Genomic DNA, 20,771 nt, shown 5'->3' on the forward strand with positions numbered 1-20,771 from the left:
ATCTTTAAAAAAAGAAGAAAGGAAAACATTTTAAATAGTCAGTTAAATTCTATTAATATATCCAGTTTTATTGCATAATGTCCAGTCATCAATTTATACCCATTTATAGACTGGGCGAAATTTTTTTTCTTCCATCATATCCAATAAACCACCCATTGTTTTAATATTGGATATTTAATTAATATACACATGCCAGATTATGCATAGGAACACATTTTTGAAGTCATTTCAGCTAAGCATGAACTCTGACTTCTCAACAGGTAAAAGCAGTGGAACACAATGCAAAGAAGAAATAACACGGAGGTGATTTACTTCATCCTTATGGGATTGACAGATGCTGAAGACATCCAACTGGTGCTCTTTGTGCTGTTTCTCCTGATATACCTCGTCACCGTGCTGGGGAATGCAGGGATGATACTGATCATCCGCCTGGATGCCCAACTTCACACCCCCATGTATTTTTTCCTCAGTCACCTGTCTTTCCTTGACTTCAGTTACTCAAATGTCATCACTCCTCAAACAATAGGGAACTTACTGACCTCCAACAAGAAGATTTCCTATGAGAATTGCTTCACTCAAATGTACTTTTTTATCTTCTTGACAGCCACTGAATGTTTTCTTCTCTCCTCCATGGCCTATGACCGTTATGTAGCCATCAGCAATCCTCTCCACTACCCGGTTGTCATGTCTGCAAGATGCTGCTGCTCCCTTGTCTTCGGGTCCTATATAATAGGCTTTATAGATTCCTTAGTCACTGTGCTTGGCATGAAGAAATTGGACTTCTGTGACTCCAATGTAATCCATCATTTTTTCTGTGACACATCCCCAATTTTAGCGCTGTCTTGCACTGAAACCCAGGACACTGAACTTCGGATTTTCATTTTGGCGGGCTCTACACTCATCGTGTCTCTTATCACATTATCAGTGTCCTATGTGTCCATTCTATCTACTATCTTGAAAATTAATTCTGCTTCAGGAAAGAGAAAAGCCTTCTCCACCTGTGTCTCGCATCTGTTGGCAGTCACAATATTTTATAGCACTTTGATTTTCACTTATTTAAAACCAAGCAAATCCTACTCCCTGGGAAAGGATCAGATGGCTTCTGTGTTTTATACAATTGTGACCCCCATGCTGAATCCCCTCATTTATAGTCTTCGCAACAAAGAAGTGAAAAATGCTGTCCTTAGACTCCTGCAGAAGAGAGAGGCCTCCAGGCACTTGAAATAGTGATGCTGAGCTACTAAGCTCCTCTTCCTTCTTCCCTGTAGGGTATTTTCTTAAGGCCTCTCTAAGACAATTGCCTCCCTTCATTTGCTTTTGTTTCTTTTGACCCATCCATTACTTGACCAAATATGATCTTGGGTCTTTCAAGAATTATGTTATTAGAAGTCCATATTGTAATGGAAATCACAAAATAGATTCTATATTTACTTCCTTAAATTTAAATGCAACTGCTTGACAAAATGAGAAGAGACTTGTCATATTTTAAATTATACCATACCAATTCCTTTGCATAGGCTCATATCAGAGAAATTTATCATGGAAAAGCTCCATTGTTGGTACAACTAAAAGCAATTTCATAAATCATTTAATCCATTATATTCAGAAGAACTGTAGCAGAGTGACTATACATACTTGTTTTGCAACTGGACCCTGGATTTAGATCTGTATCTGCTTACTTTTTTAGCAATAGAAGCTTCAATAAGTCAATCAACTTTTAGCCTCAGTTTCCAAAACTGCAGAAGATAAATAATAATCCCAGGTTCAAAACATTGAAGGCATTTCTAATAAATATTGTCTATGATCATAAGACTTCATTCTTGTAATTTTTAATGCCCAATTCTAATGAATTTTCACTTGTATTTTTATAAATTAACTTAATTAATTTAATTGACAATCACACAAACAATGAAAAAAGAAAATCTCAATGCTTCACAAATTAGGACTTTTAATGACATCTTAATATTGGGGAAAATAGATAATATTGAAAAATGTAAGGAAATACAAGTGTTTTAAAATGACTGGCATCATTGTCCATTCTTTAGTTAAGTATGTGTACATGAATATGGCATGTGTAAGTAAAATTTCTTTTGTCCTGTATACTTGTTTGCAACATTCTGATATGCTTGGATGTTTAAACTTTCAATTCCTTTGTCATTGAAACATTGTAAGATGAATGCCTTCTTGCTGTCATTCCCTTAAATCCACTATCATGTCATCAACACATAACTTACATTACTTTTTTCAATTTTGTATGACCAGCACCCAGAGCAAGGCATCAGTATATCAGATGGATTATAAGGATGATGAAAGAGCCATACGGTGAATACAGTTTGGGATACTCCTTTTTTTTATTGCTAATTTAGACCTGCTGGTGTATTGAGGAAGATTTCTCATCCATATTCATGAGTCATCTGTTCATATCATTGGTTTTGTTTTAGTGAAAGGGATATTTGTGATAAGAGATACTCTGTGTTAGTGGTAGTAAAGTGTTATTTAAGCTTAACATTCATCTTTTGTGATACCTTTAGATTACTCTCTTTTAAAATGGCTTATTTCTTTGGCTTCTAAAGATATAAAAAGAGCAACAATGTTATTAAATATAATGAGAGTCATAATAATGAAAAGAAGATTGAAAGACTGCTGCCACTTCAAATTAAGTTTACAATGGAAATGTGGTCTGTGGAAGCAGGGCTAACCATGATATAATGTTCCTTGGCTCTTGGCCTCTATCAGGGCATCACAGAGTGGGAGGCTGAAAAGAAGCACAGGTAAAACTAAGTGGGACCATCTGTTCAGGGTGACCTTAATGGATGGGCTGGGACTCAGTTGTGGAAAGAGATAAATTGGCCAGACTGTTGTAGCTGAGCTCTAAATGTTGCTTACCTCTTGTTATTCTTTCATTTAAGTGTAATTTTGATAAATGCCAGTGCCCAGCCCATAAATTCCCTGAGAAATAAGGAATAGATTTATTACCCATGCTCTGGATGAGAAAATAAAATAGGAAAATGTTCATCCTCAGAATCCAGCATGGTCTTGACTCAGAAACTTGAACACATTATCTGGGTCCCTGAATGATGGATTTTGTTTTGATTAGTGAAACGCATTCATCTTAGGAGGGAGCAAGTTGCCAATGGCTTTGTGGAACAGGACATGGAAGTATGCGAGCTGTGGTTGCTATGAATTATGATCATTGCCAAGCTAGTCAAATGTAATTATTATAAAGTTAATTCCCTGGAACTATCGGAAACTAATCAAATCCTGTTTATGAAGGTTGATACTATGTATTTAAAACTATACTTGACTCTGTATGTAAACATATTTATGCACTATATATATATATATGTATGTGTATTTGTAAATATTCCTATGGTGAAGATTTAACTCTGGTACACCTGTATGTTTCTGTGGTAAGAGGATTTTTGTTCAGGTAAGTATTAATAACTTAAAATTAGCTCTAAAGAGTGCCCCTACCCAATAGGACTGGTGTCATGAGAAGAAAGGATCACAGCATAGAAACATCGATCTTAATCTCCTGCTTCTCCACTGTAGAACAGTGAGAAATAAATTGCTGTTGTTTAAGTTCCCACTCTGTGGCATTTGGTTACAGCCATCCTAACAAACTAACACTCTCAGACATTGTACTGTGCATGTGTGCTCACGTGTGTGTGTAGGTGTGTATATCAGAGTGAGTGAAGAAAGAGCAATAGATGATAGAGTTGTCATGCACATGTGGAAACTGCTTAGGTGGAGGTGTGGTTATGATCTTTATATGAAAGTGTCTACCACAAATAAAAAGATGCTACAAAATAAGTGTTTTTATCATCTTGATTATGAGACAAAGAACTTAATTTTTTATTTGTTTCAGTGTAATAATCAAGTAACAAATACACTTTGTAGATGCAACAATTGCCCATGCTCTGTATAAAATCATACTATAATCACATTATATATATATAATGATATTTCTCTATGGAAAATAAATCATTCCTTCTTTATGGTTTCAAAAAAAGTAATTAGGGTTGTATCTAGAAATATTTGCAGCACTGGCTTTCTCAGAAATTTAGACTACAGGGCCTCCCTGGTGGCACAGGAGGTTGAGCACTGCACTGTGAAGCTGTCTGCAGCCTCTGCAGTGCAGGTTCGATCCTGGTCAGCTGGCGAGAATCCCACATGGTAAAGCAGACCTCTCCCGTCTCGCCTGCTGCTCCCCTCAGCAGGGTATTTCGTCAGTCTGCCTGTTCTGTTCCCGGCTCTGTCTCTGGTGAATCCTCTCACTCTCCCATGCATCTGGCCTGTATCCTGGTTCTTGTATAAATAAATAAATCTTAAAAAAAAAAAAATTAGACTACACAATACAAGTCCACACCAGGCTCATCAATAGTTGGTTTCTAAGGGAAAAGGCAACTATTTCTGTGAAATCTAGAGTCCTTGACTTTTGTCCTTGGAAGCAGGCCAAAAAGCTTTCTTTGAAATTGGTCCCTCAAGGATGACCAAATATTGCATTATCACAAACCCCAATATATGAGGTGCCCTGTATCATCAGGGTGAGAGACAAAGCAACCCTCCTATGCTCTATTCTTGGTAGCTCCTTAGTATTCTTTAGACATCATTCACTGCCAACAAACTTCTACTTAACTAGGAACTTAACAATTTTCCTAGGTTATTTTATTATTACACCAGGATAAAAAAAAATGCATGGCCAAATCTTTACAAAGAACTTATGTCGAAGAAAACGTATATTACATTACAGAAATTATCGACTCAAATTATTTTCGTATTGTATTTGTGACGAAAGATTTAGGTTAAACCATTTCTAGGCTGATACATTGGAAGAAGGTTTTTGTGTTTTTCAATCAACTTTGACTCACAGTAAGTATTACTGAAAATGACAGGGTTTTAGTTGACCAAAAGAAATGACACCTATCAGAAGATATGTGTTTACCCATTATTAAGACATGATCCCATATGATGTTTGTACTTGTGAAGATAGAAATATAGAGTTGATGGAATCAGGGACTCCAAGCAATGTTAGAATTTTGTAACATATTTTCAGGAGAATTTGATTTAAATATTCAAATAGGAAAATATTTCCATTTTCTTAAAATTGAAACTAATATTAATTAGTTAATTATGCTAATAAACTGCACTGAATCCTTTAAGGTTGAGATTTGTCATTAGCATAATGTAATAGTCAAAACAAAATGTAAGGAAACTGATTCCTTACCACATTTCTATCATTATATTATATATGTATATCATTTTTATAGTTTTCCTGGAATTAATCATAATGAGGAATACCGTATTTAAATATGTTCTATGGAGTCAGTCTAGCTAAGAACTCACAGAGTCATCATTAAAATGTTCTGACTCAGGATCAATTTAATGAACTATGTCATTTTCCTTATCTAAAAGATATGGCTAACAGTAATATCTATGGCATAATATTCTCATGTGGAATGAATGCATTAAGAAAGGAAAACATTTAGAAAATAGTCAGTTTCATTCAATTAATATATCCTGCTTTCTTCCTACACTGGGCAAAGAAATAATCATTTTTCATCATATCCTAGAAACCACCCTTTACTATCATACTAGAAACATTAAATTAATATACATATGCAAGATCATTCATGGAACACATTTTTGAAGTCATTTCTGCTATGTATGAACTCTGACTTCTCGACAGGTAAAAGCAGTGGGGCACAATGCAGATATGGAATAACACGGAGGTGCCTTACTTCATCCTTATGGGACTGACAGATGCTGAAGACATCCAGCTGGTGCTCTTTGTGCTGTTTCTCCTGATATACCTGGTCACTGTGCTGGGGAATGCAGGGATGATAACTGTCATCCGCCTGGATGCTCAACTTCACACCCCCATGTATTTTTTCCTCAGTCACCTGTCTTTCATTGACCTCAGTTACTCAAACGTCACTACTCCTAAAACAATAGAGAACTTACTGACCTCCAACAAGAAGATTTCCTACGTGAGTTGCTTCACCCAAATGTACTTTTTTATATTCTTGACTGGTGCCGAATGTTTTCTTCTCTCCTCCATGGCCTATGATCGCTATGTAGCCATCTGCAATCCTCTCCATTACCCGGTTGTCATGTCCACCAGACGCTGCTGCTCCCTCGTCTTCGGGTCCTATATAATAGGCTTTATAGATTCCTTAGTCACCGTGCTTGGCATGAAGAAATTGGACTTCTGTGACTCCATTGAAATCCATCATTTTTTCTGTGACACATCCCCAATTTTAGCCCTGTCTTGCACTGAAACCCAGGACACTGAACTCACGATTTTCATTTTGGCGGGCTCCACCCTCTTGGTCTCTCTTATTATGCTGTCAACGTCTTATGTGTCCATTCTCTCCAGTATCCTGAAAATTAATTCTGCTTCAGGAAAGAGAAAAGCCTTCTCCACCTGTGCCTCTCATCTCTTGGCGGTCACCATTTTTTATGGCACTCTGATTTTCACTTATTTAAAACCAAGAAAATCCTACTCCTTGGGAAAGGATGAAGTGGCTTCTGTGTTTTATACTATTGTTATCCCTATGCTAAATCCCCTCATTTACAGTCTTCGCAACAAAGAAGTGAAAAATGCTGTCCTCAGACTCCTGCAGAAGAGAGAGGGCTCCAAGCACTTGAAATAGTGATGTTAAGGTTTAAAGCTTCTCCTTTTCTTCTTCCCTGTAGGATATTTTCTTAAGCACTCCAAAAGTATTGACCACTTTTATTTGCTTTCTTTTCTATGACCCATTTGTTACCTGACCAAATATGATCTTGGGTTTTGCAAGGATTATGATGTCGTTAGAAGTCCATATTGTAATGGAAATCACAAAATAGATCCTATATTTACTTCTGAATTTAAGTGCAACTGTTTCAGAAAATGAGAACTGACTTCTTTTAAATTATACCAAACCATTTCCTTTACACAAGCTAATATCAAAGAATTTTATTATGGAAAATCTCCTTTGTTGCACTTTAAAAACAGCTTCAAAAATCATTTTAGTCCATTATATTCAGAGAATTGTAGCAGCGTGACTATGTATTCTTGGTTTTCAACCAAGCCCTTGACTTAAATCTACATCTGCTGAACTTTTTAGCTATAAAAGCTTCAGTAATCCACCCAACTTTTAGCCTCAGTTTCTAAATCTGTACAAGTGAAATTATATTCATTGGTTCATAGAGTTTTTCTATAGATTAAACCAGATGATAGATGTAAAACATTGAAGGCATTTCTAGTAAATATTATAAATTATCATAATATTTCATTCTTGTAATTTTTAATGCACATATCTAATGAACTTTCATTTTTTAATAAATTACCTTTGATCGATTCAATTGACAATCACACAAACAGATAAAAAGAAAAATCTCAAGGCTTCACAAATTTGGACTTTTAATGGTGTGATAACATTAGGAAAAATGGAAAAGATTGAAAAAATATAAGGAACTAGAACTGTCCTAACAGTTACAGCTTATTATCCATTCTTTAGTTAAGTATGTGTACATTGACATTGCATGTATAAATAAAATTTCTGGTCTGTCCTATATACTTTTTTGCAACTTTCTTATATACTTGAAAGTTTAATTTTTTTAAATTCCTTTGTCACTGAAACATTGTAAGATGAATGCCTTTCCAGTGCATGAAAACAATCAAAACTCCCATATTGCTTTGCTAAGGATCCAAAGTGGTATACACACATCAATTAAAATTACATTCAGATCTTCACTCTTGGAAAAAAAAAAAAAATTCTGCATGTAATAAAATATCTTTGGTTTCTACTGAAAAAACATTTATCAATGCAGTCCAACCTTTCTATGACACACTAACAGCTTCAGTCACTGCCAGTTTGTTGAAATTCTGTACATTTTAAAACACATTTGCCTTTCTCCTTGTTTCTGAGGTTTTTTATGTTCTTTACAAGTAAATTATTCAAATGAATGCTTCGCTCATTGTTTTACCTTTTCAAACAGAGAAAAGTTGTAAAGCTAGGAATTGATGAGAAATTTAGATTATGTGCCCACCGTTAACTGTAGTCATGGAGAGTGCTCAATTTCCCTTCATTCAAAAGACTTTGATAGGAAAGAACTAACAAAGGATCAAACTAAACCCAAATAAACTCTAGAAATTTTACTGGAGAATTGAGGCTACTACAGGGCTGCAAAGATGGGGTTAGAGACATAAGTGGGAGGGGTCCAATGGTCTAGGGTAGAGGGTAATTTCATGGTGGGAGTGGTTGGTCATTACAGCTGAGGAGTGGTCAACCTATTCCCCTAAATCATCTCCAGTGCTGTAAACGTATGGTATCTAAGTATGGTATCTAAAAATATACGGTTTTCTCTACATAATCTGGTATGGCTGTTTTTCGTCTTAATACTCCAACTTCAGTGCATCTTATTCTTAGTTATTTCTAAAATCTATTTTATAAGGTTTTTATATTATTTAAATATTATTAAAGAAGGTAATTTTCCATATTTCTTGTGTTTGATTTCTGTTTTGTTTATACTTCTGTATGGTTACTGGATTATTGTTTTCATTCAGCCTGTAATGAGTCTTGTACATGTTTGTATTAAAAATTTGAATTGCCTCAGTAAATGATAACGTAATTATGTGATTGGCTTGAGTCACAACTGATCTCTTCCAAGTAAAAGTTAGGATGCTGACATCCACACCACATGCTATATTAATTTCATATTAAATACCATTTAATATTATTATTTAATTTTATCTGGACATTCATGGTGTTTAGACTTTATATTTATTCATGTATTATTTATAACATAATCATTATTTGTTATTTTATGATAAATAATTGACAACTTTTTTCAGTACTATGATTTTGGCTTTTTTATCATCTTGTGTATGAATGAATTACTTTGTATATTTGCACACTTTTACATTTTTGTGACTTTTTATGATGTATTTTTCAACTTGCTTTCATTTATACCAATTTCTGTGATGAGGTAATGTATCCTGCTGGTTTATGATTGGAAAGATAATCATCAGAGTCAATGCTCCTGGAGACAGACTAACTTTAGTCAATGTTTCATTAAGATACCCTGATCTCTTTATAATGTTGTATAGAAAACACTTATATCATGTTATTGCATATGTGTAGCACGATCTATGTCAATATTAAATTTCTGCATTTCTACTTTAATTTCACTGTTATATCAGTTTGTATCATATTTATATGAGATGTGATTTGTTGTAATTTAATACACAATAGTCAGGTATTTAATGCAAAGCCAAAATGGTATTTAATATAATGTGATAACAACATTAACAGCTGTGTTTTTAAATTAATATATAATAGTCATAATAATATATTCTGCTGTGCACTTATGTCCTACAATATACTAAAATGTTTAGACGTGCATTAAAATACTTAATCTTCTTCAGAAGACTCTCTGGCAGGTACTAGGAATACAGATGTTAATTGCACTAATGATTAGTCATCTTTCACAGTTCTGTAAATTCTTAGGAATGACACTGGAATTTTCTCTATTTCTCATATATCTCATTGCCAAAGCATCACCATATCATTTCTTTGGAGTATAATTGCTTGATGATTTCAAAATAGATAATTAGAAATATTTTCTTCACGGATTTTTCAAAAATTTGAGACTCCACAATACAAGACCAAACCAAGCTCTTCATTAGTATTTCTAAGGGACAAGGCAACTATTTCCCCAAAATAAAGAGTCTTTGAGCTTTTGTCCTTGGAAGATGGCCAAGCAGCCTTTTTTGGAAATTGGTCCCTCAAGGATGACCAAACACTGCATCATCACCTTCCCCAATATATGAGGTGCCCTGGATCATCACAATGAGAGAAAAGGCCACCCTGCTCTGCTCTATTCTTAGTAGCTCCCTAATATTCTTTAGACATCAATCACAGCCAGCAAACTTCTACTTGACCAGGACCTTGAAAAATTCCTAGGTTAATTTATTATTATATCAGTATAAAAAATACATGGCCAAATATATAAAAAGAACTTATCTCAAAGAAAACATATATTATATCACAGAAATTTTAGACTCAAATGGTTTTCGTATTTTATTTGTGAGGAACAATTTACATTCAACTATTTCCAGACTGATACATTGGAAGAAGGTTCTTGTCTTTATAACCGACTTTGAATCACAGTAAGTACTACTCTCGAAATTACAGAATTTAGTTGATCAAATGAAATGACACCTATGGGATGACTATGCACACACATTATTAAGACTTAACCTAGGTGATGCCTGTACCTGGGGAGACAGAAAAATGGAGTTGACGGAATCAAGGTCTCCAAACAATGTTCTTACATTAGTAATATAATCTGGAGCAGCTTTTGATATTCAAGGATCAAATTCTGAAAACATTGTTTCTTCTGGAAATTGGTACTGATATTAATTAGTGTTAATTACTCTAAAAAACCATGGAAGTCATTTAAGCTTGATATTTATCATGAATATAAAATAATGTTAGAAGCAGTGGGAAAGTTAATGACTCCTAACACTGCATTTCTATCATTGTTTTACATATGCATATTATTTTTATAGACTTGATGAATTAATCATGATGAGGAATATGATATTTGATTATCTTCTGTGGGGTCAGTTTCTCTTGGAGACTCAAAGATCATCATTTAACAGTTCTGACTCAAGATAAATTATTGAACTATGTCTTTTTCCTCATCTAAAAGATATGGCTAACAGTAATATCTATGGTATAATATTTCATGTAGAATAAATTCATTAAGAAAGAAAGAATTTAAAAACTGTCAGTTTCTTTCCATTTAAAATATCCAGTTTTATTATATCTTGTCAATTATCAATACACTCATTTATGTACTGGTTAAAAAAATTCATTTTTTTTACATCATATCCTATATACAACCAGTTATTATCAAACTAGGAACATTAAATTAATATACATATGCAAGATCATGCATAGGAACACATTTTTGAAGTCATTTCAGCTAAGCATGAACTCTGACTTCTCAACAGGTAAAAACAGTGGAGCACAATGCAAAGAAGAAATAACACGGAGGTGCTTTACTTCATCCTTATGGGATTGACAGATGCTGAAGACATCCAGCTGGTGCTCTTTGTGCTGTTTCTCCTGATATACCTGGTCACCGTGCTGGGGAATGTGGGGATGATAACGGTCATCCGCCTGGATGCCCAACTTCACACCCCCATGTATTTTTTCCTCAGTCACCTGTCTTTCATTGACCTCAGTTATTCAACTGTCATTACTCCTAGAACAATAGAGAAATTACTGACCGCCAACAAGAAGATTTCCTATGAGAACTGCTTCACCCAAATGTACTTTTTTATCTTCTTCGGTGGCGCTGAATGTTTTCTTCTCTCCTCCATGGCCTATGATCGCTATGTAGCCATCTGCAATCCTCTCCACTACCCAGTTGTCATGTCTCCAAGACGCTGCTGGTCCCTTATCTTTGGGGCCTATGTAGTAGGTTTTATAGATTCTTTGGTCAATGAGGTTTGCATGAGGAGATTGCATTTCTGCAACTCCAATGTAATCCATCATTTTTTCTGTGACACATCCCCAATTTTAGCCCTGTCTTGCACTGAAACCCAGGGCACTCAAATCATGATTTTCATTTTTGCTGGCTCCACACTCATGTTCTCTCTTATCACGATATCAGTGTCCTATGTGTCCATTCTCTCCACTATCTTGAAAATTAATTCTGCTTCAGGAAAGAGAAAAGCCTTCTCCACCTGTGCCTCGCATCTCACGGCTGTCACCATCTTTTATGGCACCATGATCTTCACTTATTTAAAACCAAGTAAGTCCTACTCCTTGGGAAAGGATCAGGTGGCTTCTGTGTTTTATACAATTGTGACCCCCATGCTGAATCCACTCATTTATAGTCTTCGTAACAAAGAAGTGAAAAATGCTGTCCTTAGACTCCTGCAGAAGAAAGAGGGCTCCAGGCACTTGAAATAGTGATGCTGAGCTACTAAGCTCCTCTTTCTCTTCTGCCCTGTAGGATATTTTCTTAAGGTCTCTGATACTTTAAGATATCTTTCATTTGTTTTTGTTTCTGTACCTGTTACTTGACCAAATATGGTTTGGGCATTCAAGCATTATGTCCTTAGACAGTCATATTTTAATGAAAACCATGAAGTAGATTTTATATTTATGGTCTCAATTTTATGACAAATAATGCACAAAACAAGAAAAGAGTGTTGCCATCTTTTAATTTTTTTCTCGCCAATTCCCTTACATACATCAACGTTAGATTTTTTTATTATTATGCATAAGAACTCCTTTGTTGTCACAATAAGAACACATTCAGAGATCATTTAATCCTTTGCATTCAGAAGAATTATAGCAGAGTGACTATGTACACTTGCTTTGGAACCAGCCACCAGGATTTATATCTATATCTGCTGACCTTTTTAGTTATAGAAGCTTCAATAAGTCAATCAACTTTTAGCCTCAATTTCTGGAACTGTACAAGATAATAATAATCCTAGGTTCATAGATTTTTGTAAAGATTAAGCCAGATGTGGGCCTCCCTGATGGTGCAAGGGGTTAAGACACAGCTTTGTGAAGCTATCCGCAGCCACTGCAGCAGGAGTTCGATCCCTGGCCAGGGAGCTGCCCACATGCACAACAGACCTCTCCTGTCTTGCCTGCTGCTCCCCTCAGCAGTATTTTTCAGTCAATCCACCTGTTCTGTTCCCCACTCTGTCTCTGTTCCTCTCACCCCCTGCACCTCTGGTCTGTACCCCAGTTCTTTTATGGGTAAAAAAATAAATCTTTGAAAAAAAAAGATTAAGCCAGATGATCAATGTCAAATATTGAAGGTATTTCTAATAAATAGTGTCCATTATCATAAGACTTCATTCTTACAATTTTTAATGCACATTTCTAATGAATTTCACTTGTTTTTTTTATAAATTACCTGTAATTAATTTAATTGACAGGCACAAAAAGTGAAAAATGAAAATCTCAAGGCCTCACTAATTTGCACTTTTAATGGTATGTTAATATTGGAGGAAATGGAAAATATTGAAGAATGTAAGGAAATAGGAATATAGTAACAGTTACTGACAGCTAATTTTCCATTCTTTAGTTAAGCATGTTTGCGTAGACATTGCATGTATAAGTAAAATTTCTGGTCGGTCCTATGTACATTTTTGCAACTTTCTGATATACTTGAATGTTCATATTTTTTTAATTCCTTTGTTATTGAAACAGTGTAGGAGTGTAGGATGAATGCCTTCTTGGTGCAAGGAAACAATCAAGACTCCCATATCACATTGCTAAGGACCTGAACTGTTGTACACACAGAAATTTAAAAATCTGCATGTAGAAACAATAGTGGTTTCTACCTGAAAAAACATCAATACAATCCCAAACTTTCTGTGGCATATTAACAGCTTTAGTCACTGCCAATTTGTTGAAATTCTGTACATTAAAAAAAAAAAACACTGCCTTTCTCTTGGTTTCTGAGGTTTGTTATGATCTTTACAAGTAAATTATTGAAATAAATCTTCATCATTGTTTTACCTTTTTTAACAGAGATAAAGTGTAAAGCTAGGAATTGACAATAAATTCAAATTATGTGGCCACTATTAACTTTACTGATGGAGAGAACTCAATTTCCCTTCACTTAAAAGCTTTTATCTACAAGAAAAAAATATCAAAGTTTCAACCTAAATCCAAATAAACCCTAGAAATTCACAGAATTGCAGAATCCTGCAGAATGAGGCTGCTAGAGGGACTGCAAAGATGGGGCAGATACATAGTTGGCAGAAAGCCCAATGGTCTAGGGTAGAGGGGTCCGTCATCATGGGGGTGGTTGGTGACATAAAACTGAGGCGCTATGAACCTATTCCCTTAAATCATCTACAGTCTTGTAAGCCGATGGTACGTAAATAAATAAATAGAATTGTAAAAACATACAGGTTTCTATATATAATCTGGACTGGCTGATTTTTGTTGCAATACTCAAACTTCAGAGTATGTCATTCTTATGGTTATTTCTGGTATCTATTTTAAAAGGTGTTTATATTATTTAAAGAAGGTAATTTTCCACTTTGATGGTATTTGATTTTTATTTTGTTTAAACTATTGTAATGGTCACTGGATATATTGTTTTCATTCAGCCTGAAATGGGTCCTGTGCATGTTTGTATTTTGCATAAGAATTGCTCCAGTAAATGATTGTGTAATGATCTGATTGGCTTGAGTCACAACTGAAATCTCTTACTGGTTACAGTTAGGATATTGATATCCACATAACATTATATTACTTTATTTTAAAAATATCTTATATTAAATACCAGTTAATATTATCATGACTTATTTTTATGTGGACATCCATGGTGTCGTCTCTATATTTATTCATATTAGTATATATTTTTGTTTGAAAATAGAGATACATATTTGACAAACACTCATTGCTCAATAATGTGATTTTGGCTCATTTCTTATCTTGTATTTGTAATGCATTATTTTCTCATTTGTACACATTTACAATTTTGTGACTTCTTTTATGAACTGTTTTTCATCTTGCTTTCATTTCGACTTTTTCTGTAATGAGTAAATGTGTCCTGCTGCATTGTGTTTTCAAAGGTAATCAACAGAGCCAAATCTCCTCTAGACAGACTTAACTTAAGGCAATGCTTAATTAAGATACCCTGTTCTCTTTATAATGTTGTATAGAAAACACATGTAATGTATGTTACTGCATATGCATATCAAGATCTATGACAATATTTAACTTCTGCATTTCTTCTATAATTCTCTTGCTATATCAGTACTTATCATATTTTATGTGAGATGTGACTCACTGTAATTAAGACATAATATTCTAATATCTGGTGCCAAGCCAAAATGGTATTTATGTGATCACATAAAATATGAAGACCTGTGTTTTTCCCTTGATATATAATAACAGTAAGAGTATATTCTGTGAGCACTTATGTCCTACAATACTCTAAAAAGTTTAAATGTGCATTATAGTACTTTAGCTTCATCAGGAGATTCTCAGATAGCTACAAGCAATACAAATGTTAATCACATTAATGAATAATCATTTTTCTTCACTCAGCAAATTCTTAAAAGTGATTCTGGAATTTTCACTTTATCTCACATGCTGCCTAGTCAATCCATCAGCATATTATATTGATTCTAGATACAGAATGTATTTGGAGTATAATTGCTTATCAATTATACAAATTATCCCTCTTTCTTGCTTCGTTTGTTTTCATATAAGTTATCTCCAGCTAACATTTATTATATTTTGCTGATACTGGGCCTCCCCTGGTGGCGCAGCTGTTGAGTGCTGGGCTGCAAAGCAGCCCACAGCCTCTGCAGTGCCGGTTCGATCCTCAGCCTCCAGCAAGGGTCCCACATGGCACGACAGACCTCTCCTGCCACGCCCGCTGCTCCCCTCAGCAGTGTATTTCATCAGTCTGCCTGTTCTGTTCCCTGCTCTGGCTCTGGTGAATTCTCTCACCCTCCCATGCTTCTGACTGTACCCAGTGCTTGTATAAATAAATAAATAAATCTTTAGAGGAAAAAAAATATTTTGCTGACACTTTCTGTTTGTTGTCATTCCCTTAACCTCCACTAACATGTAATGATCACAGAATTTTCTCACTTTGGTCAACACTGTATAACCAGCAACCAGAGCAGAGCCTCTGTGAATCAGATGACTGGATTTTATAGATGATGAAACTGAGACACAGAGTGAATAGACAATTAGATGCTCCTTTTTCTTATTGCTAACTTAGACCTGCAGAAATTTTTTGAAGATTTCTCACCTTTATAGAGTCATTAGTTCATTTATAATTGGTTTTCTTCTCTTCTAAAGGGGATACATTGTGATAAGAGCTACTCTGTGTTAACATTGTTAAAATTTTATTTGACCTTAGCATTCACCTTTATGGATACCTTTAGATTACTCTGTGTTTTAAAGAGAATTTACTGCCTTTAAATGAATAAAAATAACCACAATGCTATTAAATATGATGCTAGTGATAATAATGAAAAGAAGGAAGAAAGACCACGGCCACTTCAATTTAGTTTAAAGGACTCATACACTTACAATGGAAATGCGGTATGTTGGAAGTAAGGCTGAGCATATAATGGGGGATTTCTGTTACTTGGTTCTTGGCCTCTGCAAGGGCATTACAGAGTGGGAGGATCACAGAAAAATGCAGATAACGCTGAGTGGGGACCAGCTAGCTCATCAGCGAGACCCAGCGGATAGATGGGCTGGGACTCAGTTGTGGAAAGAAACAAATCGACCAGCCTGTTGTAGCTTAGCTTGAATGTTGCTCATCTCTTGTCATTCTTGAATTTAAGCGTAATTTTGATAAATGCCAGTGCCCAGTCCATATATTTCCTGAGAAATGAGAAATGTATTTATTGCCCATGCTCAGGATGAGAAAATAACATAGGAAAATGTGCATCCTTGGAATCCAGTATGGTGTTGACTCAGGAATTTGAACACATTAATATTGTCCCTGAATGACAGACTTTGTTTACATTAGTGAAATGCATTCATCTGAGGAGGTAACAAGGTGCAAATGACTTTGTGGAACATGACATGGAAATATGCAAGCTATGGTTTTGCTATAAATTACATGGTAATTGCCAGGCTAGTCAAATGTTATATTATAAAGTTAATTACCTGAAACTATTGCAGTTAATTAAGTCATGTGCTTATGAAGTTTAATTCTATGTATTTAAAGTGTATTTGATTCTGTATGTAAACATATTTATATACTATATATGTATGTATATTTGTAAATATCTATTTATATACACCAATATTCATATGTTGAAGATTTAGCTCCTGGTACTTCAGTATGTAATTCTAGTAATAGGGTTTTTGTGAAGGTAATTAACTTACAATTAGTTCTTAGAATGCCCCTTATCCAATGGGACTGGTGTCATGTGAGGAAAAGTTCACAGCACAAAAATATGGAGGGCTGTGGCCACCTCAACATACAAGAAAAAATGTCTACAAATAAGTGAAGGAGACACACCAGAAATCGGCCCTGATATCATATTGATCCCAGACTCTATACTGCAGAACAGTGAGAGATAAATTGCTGTTGTTTAAGCTCCCGGTCTGTGATATTTGGTTACAACAATCCTGATATACTAACACTTTCAGTGTCAGCATAATGTGCACGTGTGTTGACATGTGTGTGTACAGGTGTATATATCAAAGTAAGTGAAGAAAGAGCAGAGGATGATAGAGTTGTCTTGGGTGTATGCAAACTGCTTAGGTTGAGGTGTGGTTACTATCTTTATATGAATATGTCTACTAAAATAAAATAGACACTATAAAATATGTGCTTTTATCATCTTGATTGTGAGACAAAGAACTCACAATCTTTATTTGTTTCAGTGTAATGGTCAGAGTGGAAGATACACTGTGTTGATGCACCAGCTGTCTATGCTCTGGTAAAGTCATAATATATTCACATTATAAAGTAAAATGATATTTCTCTATGGAAAATAAATCATTCCATCCTTGATGGTTTCAAAATAAAGTAATTAGGGTTGTATCTAGAAACATTTTCTTCATTGTCTTTGTCAAAATTTGAGACTCCGCAATACAAGTCCACACCAGGCTCATCATTAGTTGGTTTCTAAGGGACAAGGCAACTATTTCCTTAAAACATAGAGTCCTTGGGTTTTTGTCCTTGGAAGCAGGCCAAACAACCTTCTTTCAAAATTAGTCCCTCAAGGATGACCAAACATTGCATCATCACCATCTCCAATATATGAGGCTCCCTGGAATCATCAGGATGAGAGACAATACCACCCTGCTCTGCGCTATTCTCAGTAGCCCCCTAATATTCTTTTGACATCAGTCACAGCCAGCAAACTTCTACTTAACCAGGGCCTTAACAAAATTCCTAGGTTAATTTATTATTATATCAGAATTAAAAAGAAATGCATGCCCACATATTTAAAAAGAACTTATCTCAAAGGAAACATTTACTATATTACAGAAATTTTAGACTCAAATGGTTCTTGTATTTTATTTGTGAGGAAAGATTTAGGTTGAACCATTTCTAGACTGATGCATTGGAAGAAGGTTTTTGTCTTTATAACTGACTTTGAATCACAGTAAGTATTACTCTCAAAATTACAGGGGTTGAGTGCATCAGACGAAATGATACCTGTGGGAAGAATATGCACATATGTCCTTAAGATGTGACTCTAGTGATGCCTGTTCTTCTGGAGACAGAAACATAGAGTTAATGGAATTAGGGTTTCCAAGCAATCTTAACATGTTATAATATAATTTTAGCAGAATTAGATTTAAAATGGGAACCATTTCCCAATTTCTGAAAATTGGTACTAATATTAATTAGTGTTAATTATGCTAATAAACCTTACTGAAGTTCTTTAAGGTTTAGATTTGTTGTCATTAGACAAAATAAAATTTGAAGCAAAACGTAAGTAAATTTTCCCTTAACACCATATTTCTATCATTATTTTATATATGAATATCATTTTTATAGGCGGATGGAATTAATCATGATGTGGAATACAGTATTTCAGTATGTTCTGTGGAGTGAGCCTATCTTTGGACTCACAAGGCCATCATCTAATAGCTGTGACTCAGGATAAATTTCTCAAATCACGCATGTCCTTTTCCTCATCTAAAAGACATGGCTAAGGGTAACACCCATGGCATAACATTTTCAGTGAAATAAATTCACTACAAAGTAAACATTTAGAGGAGTGTCAGTTTCTTTCTCAAAAACAAATATAATTTTTTTTTATTATATTCTGTCCAATCAATATACACCCATTTCTATAGTGAGCAAAAAAAAAATCATTTCCCCATCATATCCTGTATACCACCAATTATTATTAAATTAGAAACATTAAATTAATATACACATGCCAAATCATTCAAGGCAACACTTTTTTGTATCATTTCTGCTAAGTATGAACTCTGACTTCTCAACAGGTAAAAGCATTAGAGCATGATGCACAGAAAGAATAATACAAACGTGGCTGACTTCATCCTTGTGGGATTTACAGATGCTGAAGACATCCAGCTGGTGCTCTTTGTGCTGTTTCTCCTGATATACCTGGTCACTGTGCTGGGGAATGCAGGGATGATAACGGTCATCCGCCTGGATGCCCAACTTCACACCCCCATGTATTTTTTCCTCAGTCACCTGTCTTTCATTGACCTCAGTTACTCAAATGTTGTCACTCCTAAAACAATAGGAAACTTACTGACCTCCAACAAGAAGATTTCCTACGTGAATTGCTTCACCCAAATGTACTTTTTTATATTCTTGACTGGCGCTGAATGTTTTCTTCTCTCCTCCATGGCCTATGATCGCTATGTAGCCATCTGCAATCCTCTCCACTACCCGGTTGTCATGTCCACCAGACGCTGCTGCTCCCTCGTCTTCGGGTCCTATGTAGTAGGTTTTATGGATTCCTTAATAAATGAACTTTGCATGAGCAGATTGCACTTCTGCAACTCCAATGTAATCCATCATTTTTTCTGTGATGCATCCCCAATTTTAGCCCTGTCTTGCACTGAAACCCGGGACACTGAACTCGTGATATTCATTTTTGCTGGCTCCACACTCATGTTCTCTCTTATCACAATATCAGTGTCCTATGTGTCCATTCTCTCCACTATCTTGAAAATTAATTCTGCTTCAGGAAAGAGAAAAGCCTTCTCCACCTGTGCCTCACATCTCTTGGCAATCACCATCTTTTATAGCACCATGATCTTCACTTATTTAAGGCCAAGTAAGTCCTACTCCTTGGGAAAGGATCAGGTGGCTTCCGTGTTTTACACTATTGTGACCCCCATGCTGAATCCCCTCATTTATAGTCTTCGCAACAAAGAAGTGAAAAATGCTGCCCTTAGACTCCTGCAGAAGAGAGAGGGCTCCAGGCACTTCAAATAATGTCTCTGAGCTTTTAAGTTCTCTCTGAAACCATTGCCTCCTTTCATTTGCTTTTTTTGGGGGGATCCATCTGTTACTTGACCAAATATGATCTTGGGCCTTTCCTGAATTATGTCTTTAGAAATCCAATATTGTAATGGAAATCATAAAATAAGACTTATACTTATGGTCTACATTTAAATGCAACTGCTGTGCAAAATAAGAAGAGAGTTTCATCTTTTAAATTATACTGTACCAATTACTTTGTTAGGCTAATATCAGAGAATTTTGTTATGGAAATGTCCATTGTTGGCATAATTGAAAACACTTTAGAATTCATTTAATTCATTATTATCAGAAGAATTGTACCAGAAAGAATATGAACATTTGTTGTGGAGTCACGAACCTCTATTTAGATCTAGATCTGCTTACCTTTTAGCTATAGAAACTTCAATATGTCACTCAACTTCTAGCCTCAGTGCCCTCAACTATGTAAGACAAGTAATAATCTCAGGTTCCTAGAGTTTTTGTAGAGATTAAGTCCAATGATGGATGTAACATATTTAAGGCATTTTTAATAAATCTGTCCATTATCATACGAAGACTTACATTCCTGCAATATTTTCAATACAGAATTTTTTTAAAGAACATTTTATAAATAGATTAAAGAACTAGACATAAGACCTGAAACCATAAAATATATAGAAGGAAATATAGGTGAACACTACATGACATACACCTCAGTAATATCTTTAAAGACACATCACCCAAAGCAGTGATAGTAAAGGCAAAGATAAACAGCTGGGACTACATCAAGTAAAAATCAAAGTTAACAAATAACT

General features: G+C 35.0%; 4 protein-coding genes across 4 annotated transcripts; all 4 read left to right on the top strand.

Moving 5' to 3' along the window:
• Nucleotides 1–279: 279 nt before the first annotated feature.
• LOC119254412 (olfactory receptor 8H1-like) lies at nucleotides 280–1,227 on the top strand. Its single transcript, XM_037521513.1, has one exon. The coding sequence runs from the start codon at nucleotides 280–282 to the stop codon at nucleotides 1,225–1,227; it is 948 nt and encodes a 315-aa protein (XP_037377410.1).
• A 4,481-nt stretch (nucleotides 1,228–5,708) lies between these two features.
• On the top strand, nucleotides 5,709–6,656 carry LOC119254413 (olfactory receptor 8H1-like). Its single transcript, XM_037521514.1, has one exon. The coding sequence runs from the start codon at nucleotides 5,709–5,711 to the stop codon at nucleotides 6,654–6,656; it is 948 nt and encodes a 315-aa protein (XP_037377411.1).
• A 4,368-nt stretch (nucleotides 6,657–11,024) lies between these two features.
• On the top strand, nucleotides 11,025–11,972 carry LOC119254414 (olfactory receptor 8H1-like). The gene has a single exon (XM_037521515.1). The coding sequence runs from the start codon at nucleotides 11,025–11,027 to the stop codon at nucleotides 11,970–11,972; it is 948 nt and encodes a 315-aa protein (XP_037377412.1).
• A 7,027-nt stretch (nucleotides 11,973–18,999) lies between these two features.
• Nucleotides 19,000–19,950, top strand: LOC119254415 (olfactory receptor 8H1-like). The gene has a single exon (XM_037521516.1). The coding sequence runs from the start codon at nucleotides 19,000–19,002 to the stop codon at nucleotides 19,948–19,950; it is 951 nt and encodes a 316-aa protein (XP_037377413.1).
• The last annotated feature ends 821 nt before the right edge of the window (nucleotides 19,951–20,771 follow it).

This window comes from Talpa occidentalis, unplaced genomic scaffold (genome assembly GCF_014898055.3).
Source record: "Talpa occidentalis isolate TD23 unplaced genomic scaffold, MPIMG_talOcc4v2.1 talOcc4.3, whole genome shotgun sequence".
NCBI classification, from domain to species: domain Eukaryota; kingdom Metazoa; phylum Chordata; class Mammalia; order Eulipotyphla; family Talpidae; genus Talpa; species Talpa occidentalis.